At 66.4% G+C, this 8,149-nt stretch overlaps 1 protein-coding gene across 1 annotated transcript in view; it reads left to right on the top strand.

Moving 5' to 3' along the window:
- The first annotated feature begins 231 nt into the window (after window positions 1–231).
- RTN4RL1 (reticulon 4 receptor like 1) overlaps window positions 232–8,149 on the top strand; it is a 29,319-nt gene continuing 21,401 nt past the window's right edge. Inside the window, exon 1 of the mRNA XM_082776291.1 lies at window positions 232–693. Within this exon, the coding sequence (XP_082632417.1) occupies window positions 681–693 (13 nt within the window). The 5' untranslated portion in view covers window positions 232–680. The remainder of the gene's footprint in view (window positions 694–8,149) is intronic.

Below are 8,149 nucleotides of genomic sequence, written 5' to 3'. Positions count from 1 at the left end.
GGGGGGGCACCGGGGGGGCGGCGCGGGGCCCGGGAGCAGCGGCACTTTCACGAACTGTCCACGGGAGGCGGGAGAGGCGGCGGCGGAGGAGGAGGAGGAGGAGAAGGAGGAAGGGGGGGCCCCGGCCGGGTTCGCCCAGCCCAGCCCAGCCCAGCCCAGCCCAGCCCAGCCCAGCCCGGCCCAGCCCAGCCCGCCCCGTCGCTGCCCCGCCCCGCCCTGCCCAGCCCTGCTCCGCCGCTGCAGGCACCGCGGCACCGGCACCGGGCTCCCCTTTATAGGCTCGGCCCGAGGGGGTGGGGGGCGGCGGCGGCCCCAGCCCCGAGGGGGCGGCTCCCCCCCTAAAAAACCGGCGGCGGGACGCGCGGCGGGCAGAGAGCGCGGCCGGGGGGGATTCCCGGTGGAGCGGCGGGGACCGGGACTCGGTGTTCCCGGTGCTCCCGGGTGTTCCCGGGGCCGCTGCGGTTGGGCTCGCCCCGCCATGCCCCCCCGGGGGCCGTTCTCCCGGGCCCCGGCTCCGCGCTCCCGGTGCAGCCGCCGCCGCCGCCGCTGCTGCCACCGCCGCCGCCGTTCGCCGCCGCCGCCGCCGCCGCCGCTGCCGCCGTGCCCGCGGCTCTGAGCGCCGCCGCCGCCGCCGCCGTTACCGCCGCGCCGGGAGAACCGCGCCCCGCACCGGCACCAAGATGCTCCGCCAAGGTGAGCGCCGCACCGGGAGGGCACCGGGGGCACCGGGGCCGTTCCCGAAGTTTGCCTCCCCGACGAAGTTGGGGCCGCGCCGCCGGGCGCCCCCCCCTTCTCCTCTCTTTCCTCTACCCCCCCGTTATTCTACTCGCCTCTGCCGCCGTGCTACCGGCACCCCCGGGTCCCCGGGGAGCGGCACCGGAGGGAGTGCGGGGAACCGGGGGGGCGCACGGAGCCGGCACCGGGAGCGCGGCGGGTCCCGAAGGCACCGGGGTACGGCGGGCACCGGGAGCGCGGGGGGGGTTCGGGGGCAACGGGGCTGTACCGAGGAAGAGGGGGGGGCGCACGGCGGGGACCGGAGCGCTGAGGAGGGGGCTTCCCGGGGGGGTCGGTGTCCGGTGTCAGCCCGGCTCCGTTCCTCGGGAGGGGGACGCCGGGCTCGGTGGGGACACCGGGGGGTTCGGTGGGGAAGTTGGGGCGCGTTCTTTTGTGCCCCCCCCCAAGGAGGAGATTCGTGACATCACGCCATTGCCATGGCAACCGCCTGGGACATCATAGGGGAGCTTTTTGACATCATAACCGGGGAGATGCCGACCCTCCGGGGGGGTCGGGGGGGGTCCCGGTTCTTCGGCACCACCGCGCTTGGGCCAGCCCCGGGGAGGTTGGGGAGGGGAGGGGGCAGCGCAGCCATACGGGGGACCCCCCCGGACCCCTGGTCACCGTCCCACACCCTGGGGGGGCACAGCACCGGGCCCACCCTATGGCACTGCCATATATCCAGCGAGGCTCCGGTGCGGTGGCACGGGGTGCGAGCTCCCCACAGCCCCCCCATACCCAAAGGCACCGACCCCAGGAGGGGCTCAGCCCCCGTTGTCCCCCCGGGGAGCCCTTTCCCCGTCGGGGTAATGTCACCTTGCGGCTGCGGGGCCTCACGCTCCAAGGCTCTCCTCTCCTGCTCCGGCTTTGTTCGGCTCCTAAACCCAACTGGGTGGGCGAGGAGAGCCCCCCAAACCCCCTGAGCCCCCTGAGCATCCCGCTCGGAGCACAGGGGGGGGAAGGCAAAGCAGCAGCCGTGGTTTTGGGGCCGGGGAGCAGGAGCCCGAGGTGGAGCCCAGCCCTGCGCAGGCTGGCGGCGGGGCTGCTGGAAGGTTTCATCCCACCAGGGGTAGCCTGTTAAGGTCAAGATCTACGGCTTTCATTTCTGGAGCTAGAAAAACAAAATGCAAATGAAGAGCCTCTGGGCTGATCCAAACCCTATTCTTAAAGTTTTTGTCTTGTTAAGCAAGGAAATAGAGTGCCAAATAGGCTTTGTTAAGTGGCAGTCTAATTAATAATTTAAAATCTTGTAGCTGTCTTTCATTAGAATTTATCTGTACATCAACCACAAAATCAGTCAAACACACTCATTTATAAGTTAATGCCAGTCCTGAATAATTCAACAGGCAGTTAGAGGAAGGCCTCCATCCCGCCCAGAGGCTCTCCCTTCCCTGCCCACCATGGCTGGTGGGCTCTGGGTGGGGGTCCCGGACCCCCCGTTCACGCCAAGGAAGGGGACACCATGGGGACAAGGGGACGGCAGCCGCTCGGGAGCGCGGGCACGTGTGGGATTTGGGCACGGGGTTGGGGCCAGACCCCCTTGATGGGGCTCGGAGGTGTCTGGTTTGTGGTGTCGGAGGAGGTGGCACTGCCCCTGCCACCCTCATCCTGCTCCCGGGGACGGGGGTTTGTTTTAGGGGCTGGGGACGTGGCACAGCTGGGGGCTGCGGGAGCCCTGTGCGGGTGACATCCTCGGGAGAAGCAGATCTGTGTGAGTGCCCATGGGGTGCCACCCCCTCTGCCACCTCCTGCAATTTGGGGACGCTCGGGGACCCTCGGTGTGGCCCAGCAGGGTGCCCCGGTGTGCACCAAGCTGCCCGGGTGTGCTTTGCAGAGGGGCTGATGGAGCACAGCCAGGGCAGGGCTGTGATGCCCGGGGATATTTTGGGTTTCCTGCCCCACGTGAGCTCCATCCCGGAGGTGCTGGGCATGGCAGGGTGCAAAAAACACCGCCCGGCGTCACCGCTGGTGGGCTTTGGGATGAGTTTTGGCACCGGGACCTCGCGGGTGTCTGCGGGTGGGAGCGTGGGATGCAGCACCAGCATGAGCCGGGGTGGCAGCGGGGACAGAGCTGTGCCCCAGCACCCTGCCAGGGGTGGCAACGGGCAGGAGCACCCCGTGGGAGATGCAGGAGGAGATTTCCAGGTCAAGGATGACACCAAGGTCACGGACAGCCGCGTCTCAGCCCCGGGGCTGGGGCCCTTCAGCTCCCGTCCTGCTGGGCTGCTGCTGCTCCACGGCCAAAAAACCTCCCCTGGGTGGGAGCGAAGGGGTTGGGGGAGCACAGGGCAGGGCTGTGTGGTGCCTTCCTGCAGCAGCTCCCACCCCTGAGACCCTGGTGAGGAGCAGGGGGGCAATGGAGATGTTTTTTTATCCCCCCCCCCCAGGCACAGGGAGGCTTTGCCCAGGAGCAGCCGCCCTGCGGAGCCGGGCACGGCGCAGGCTGGGCTGCGGTTGCTGTGCCGAGGAGCTGAGAGCCCAGAAACCTTTCTGCTCATAAAAGTTTAATTTCATAAAGAGCTGGGAGGAAGCCACAAGCTCTCTGTGCCCGGCGGAGCGGGGGGCGGCCGGGGGAAGAGCTCAGGACGCGGCCCTGCCTGTCCCTGCGGTGAGGATGGGGGGGGCCAGGGGGGCTTGGGAGGGCGAAGCCGGGCACTGCTGCGATGCTCGTGGCTCCTCGAGACCTGCCTGGGTGGCAAAAGAGCCCTGGGTGCTCGGTGACCTGTGCTGATGGAGCCCCAAAGGGTCCCCGTGGCCCCATCTGCTGCGTCCCTGTGTCCCCGCGCTCGCTCCCGGGGTGCCCGAGGCCGTGGGTAACGCTCCAGGTGGCCTCAAAAGTGCTGCCCTAGAAACAGCAGCGAACCTGGCGAGGCGATGTAAAAATAGGCATTTCGGGGTGTGATTTCACACCCGCCTCTCCCCAAGGCACCTGGCGGGAGCTGGAGCTGGCGGCACGACCCTGCGGTGCGCCCGGGGCTGTGTCCCTGCAGTTTGTAGGGTGGGGATGGGAGCAGGACGTGGTCACCCCGGGGCCGGGCAGGGAATGGGGCTGCTGGTGACAGGTTCTGGCAGCACGAGGCAAAGCCCCATCTGGAGGTGAAAACCAGGCAGGGAAACGCAGGGACCCGGGCACGCGGTGGCTGGATGCGGCCGGGGCGTCCTCCAGGAGCAAACCCCAGGAATTAAACAGAGCCACGTGGCCGCCACCGCGCGTCCCCGTGCTCGGAGCACCCATGGGTGATGCCGCCGGCTCCTGCATCTCCTGTCTGCCCCGAGGAGGCTCGAGGAGCCGCTGCCAGGCAGCCCCAAACGCGGGCTTTGTTTGCGAAGCGTGATCCCGGGGCTTAGCGGCGCTCGGTACAAACTGTGGTTATTAACTGCAGATTATGTCTTTAAAAGTGCTTTGGCGGAGCAGCAGGCAGCAGCGGGCTGGCGAGGCGCCGGCAGCGGAGCGATTGTCACGATCGCTCCCCGTCCCGGCGCGGTGGCGAGGTGGGACACACGAGGTGCCACCCCAGCGCCTCCCCTGGCCCCCGCCCGAGGAGGCTGGCATCTAATTTGGGAGCGGAGGCAACGAGTCGGGGGGCGGCGGGGGAGAGCTGCGGGCAAGAGGGATGGGGGCACCGCTGGGACGCCGGAGCGTCCTCGTCCTCTCCAGCACCGCTGCTCCTCCTCCCCTGCTGCTTTGGGGGACGCAGCCCGAGGGAGGGGACAGAGGGGACGTCCCTCTGCCAGCAGCACCCCTGGTGCCGTCCCCGCTCCGGCTGCCGACGCCGGGTCCGATTTCCCAAATTCAGGCGGCGACTATCCCCCGTACCATCCCCGCTCAACGGCATCTCCATGGAAACCCGCAGCCCTGCGCCTGCCGCCCTGCAATCAGAGGGGACACTTTTAGGAATATTATTTTTTGCCGATGACAAATGATGGAGGCTCGGCGCTGACGGAGGAACGCCCGCGCCCGGCATCGCTCTGCCCTCCCGAGCAGCCGCCCTTTCCCTTCCGGAGCCGAGGGCTTTGGCACGTGCCACGCGCCGATCCGGCGCCTGCGGCGGCGCTGCCGGGGGCAGATGCAGGCCAGGCAGATACAGGGGGGGAATCTTCTTTGCTCAGATTAGGATTGCGGGGTTCTTAAGCCGAAAAAGCTCCATTTGGTGCAGAAAGCTCCTTTTCCTTTTTAATAGCACACGTGCCCGGCTGCTGCTTCCCTCCCCGCACCGGCAGAGCGTTTCGGAGCCAGCCTGGCTTTGGCGAGCGGTGTTTTGTGATGTGTCCCACTAGGGCTGTGGCCACTCCGGAGCCTCCAAGCACCGAAAGCTGCTTGTGTTCCTCCTCTGCTCGTGGCTGGAGGCATGGGATGGTGGCAGATTTTGGCCCTGGAGAGCCGAGGGCACAACAGGCTCGAGTTGCTCCCATCCCGGTGGTGCCACGGGGTGGGCACAGAGCCGGAGGGCGTCGAGGATGCTCCACGTGCACCCAGCTCCCGGCACCGCTGCCGTGCACGGGGAGGCTGGCAGGGGACACCCATGGGTGGCCGGATCCCGGTCTCTGCCGCTGTTGTTTACCAGGGAGGAGAGGCAGGAGCGAGTTTGGCTGCTGAGCTGTCAGCACTCCGTACGGAGGCAGCCCTGCAAGCAGAGGGGAGGTGCCAGCGCGGCTCCGCCAGCCCCGTGCCGCACTTGGGAGCCGCTTTTATTTCCAGCTGCCTTTGCACCGGGGCTGCTCCCCACTGCTTTGCTCCCCCGAGCTGCTTCCCGGTGGCTGGTACTGCCCGAGGGGTGCGGAGCCCTTTTCCCATCCCCTTCCCGGTGCTTTTTTGGCTCTGCAGGGAGCCCGCCGTGGCCCAGATGAGCTCTCATCCGCGAGACCTTCGTGCAGCCAGCTGCAAATCCATGGCACGGCTGGAGGATGCGCTGGCACGGGGACAAATCCCACTGTGAGCCCCGGTGCAAACCCAGAGGGAGGCAAACACCATCAGCATCCCCAAGCCTGGCCCAGCCGCTGCCACCAGCTCCTCTCCACCGGCTCCTGTCCCCAGAGCCGCCCTGCTGCCCAATCCCACAGCCAGCAGGGTGCTGGATACGGCCCCGCACAGCCCCTCTGCCTGGAGCTGGAGAGGGGCCGGGGCGCGTCCCCCTCGGCGGGGATGCGCCGGGGTGTTTTTGCTAACAAGCCCGGCGTATTATAATTTCAATGGAATTTAAAAAACAAAATAGTCCTTGCACAAATGACTCCGCAGTGCCTCTGCCAGGGCCTAAGATCTGCTGCTATCTATTTTTTAATAATTGAGGGTAATAAATATGTATTTCTTTCTCCTTTTTCTCCGTACTCCGCAGCTTGTCAGCTCCCTGCGTCTCTCCTCTGATCAGACCGCATCTTTGCCGAGCGGGGAGAGAGGAGAAAAAAAAAAAAAAAGAAAAAGAAAGAAAGGGGGGAAAAAAAAAAAAAAAAAAGAAAGATCCTTTAAGCAAAAAGGATTAAAGCCTTGAAAGTAGGTCTGCCCGAGCCGGCTCCGCTTTCCCCTGCTCCCAGCTGCAGCATCCAGGGCGCGGGAGGGCTGGGGCGAGAGGAGCCTGGCTGCAGCCCCGCGGGGTGGCCGTGGGTGCAGAGCCCGGGTGGGGAGCGGTGCTGAGCCGGGCAACTTGGGCAAAGCCAGGTTCGAGCCGATTCTGCTTCGGCGGCACATCTTCCCCGGCGCTTTATTCCCTCGGGATTCCTTTTTTTTTTTTTTTTTTTTTCCCCTCTCTTTATTTATTTATTTATTTTTTTTTATCCAGGGGCTGTTTGCACGAGGCCGGGTGCGTTTTGCGCCTCCCGGGCGTGCGTGGGCTGGGGGGCTGCGGGGACCCCCCCCCGGGTGCCATCCCGAAGCTGCGGCCCCGAAGGCTGCTGCGGGCGCGGGGCGGAGGAGGCGAGCTGGTGTGAAGGAGGCGGCTATTTATAGCTTCCCCTCCGCTTTTGTTCCTTTTCCAGCAGAGCTCCTCTCGAAATAGAAACAGCGCCGGCTCCACGGCCGCTGGACCCAGCCTGGTCGCGGGGGGCCCGGACCAAGGGGGGCACCCCCATGGAGCCGAGCATCACCCACCTTGAGATGGGGCTGGGGTGTGCCGGGGAGGGGGGAGCCGCCCCATTGCAGCCCCTCCTTGTGCTGGTGGTGGCCTCGAACCAAGCTGGGGGGTGTTTGGGGGTGCTTTGGGTGGGGATGGGGGGCAGCACCCGTGGGTGCGGCGTGCCCGCAGGGTCCGTCCCCGTCTGGCAGCCTGGCCGCTGCCTCTGCTCTTCCCCTCCCAGCATCCGAGCGCACCCCCCTTCCCCATCTCTGATCAATATAGCTGGGGAAAAAAACAAAACAAAACAAAGTAAATATTTAATACGATCCAGGGAGCCACGGAGAGCGCTCCCCCCCACCCCCCCCCTCCTCGTCTGTCTCCTCCACCAGCCGCTCGCAGCAGCTCCCCGGCCGTAATGAGCCTGAGTGCAGCAGGGATCGATGGCGAAAGCAACCTCGGCGGAGGGGTCAGGCCTCCACGTCCTCCTCCCGCGCTGCACCGGAGCTGGGGCTCGCCCCCCCTGCGCCCCCCGCCCCAGCTCGCCCTCCTCTTGCCCTGCTTTTCCTCTCCTGTTTGTCCTCTCGGGCTCCCTAGAGCGAGGAAGGCACCGCTGCTCCAGCGGAGACGTCCCTCGCCCTCCTGCCCTGCGGGGTGTGGAGTGGTGCTGGGCGTTGGGCACGGGTTGGGGGCTTCTTTGGGGTGCAGGATGAGGCTGGGGTTGGTGCTGGAAGCTGGTGGCTGTGCCAGCTCTTAGGGAGCAGCTCCCTGGGGATGGGGGCGTGGAGCTGGGGGGACTGTGGGCACCCCCAGAGCTGGCTCCGGCTTCGTAAATGGTGCCGAGGAGCTGTGCTGCTGGTGGGGTGAGTGGACCTGCTGCCTCTTCCTCATCATCCTCACCCTCACTGACACCTGCCCTGTGGGAAATTGCCCCCAAGCAGCAATGCTTTGCCCATCCCATCCTGTCCCATCCCATCCTGTCCCGTCCCATCCTGTCCTGTCCCATCCTGTCCCAGGGACGTCCCGCTCAGCCGCCCAACGCCACCCTTTGGGTTGCTCCAGGCTCCCCCCCGTGCTCCTCTCCATCCCCTGAGCCCCGAAACCTCAGAGGAGGGGAAGCAGCCCTCCAGGAGGGGCACAGAGCAGCCCCATTACCCTCACCCGGGTGCCCCAGTGTCCCGTGCCCCCTGACACCCCAAGGGACCCAGCAGTGTCCGATGTGCCTCGTCCCGCTGCGCTCTCTGCTCACGTACCCGCTGCCGCTCCAGTGCCAAAGCCAATTGAGGGACATTTGCTAACGGGCTCCTGCCAAGCTGCCGAGCTGCTGCTGG

This window comes from Aythya marila, assembly GCF_965140915.1.
Source record: "Aythya marila genome assembly, chromosome: 20".
NCBI classification, from domain to species: domain Eukaryota; kingdom Metazoa; phylum Chordata; class Aves; order Anseriformes; family Anatidae; genus Aythya; species Aythya marila.
The sequence above is the reverse complement of the archived record's forward strand: the minus strand, read 5'-3'. Positions and strand labels throughout refer to the sequence as shown.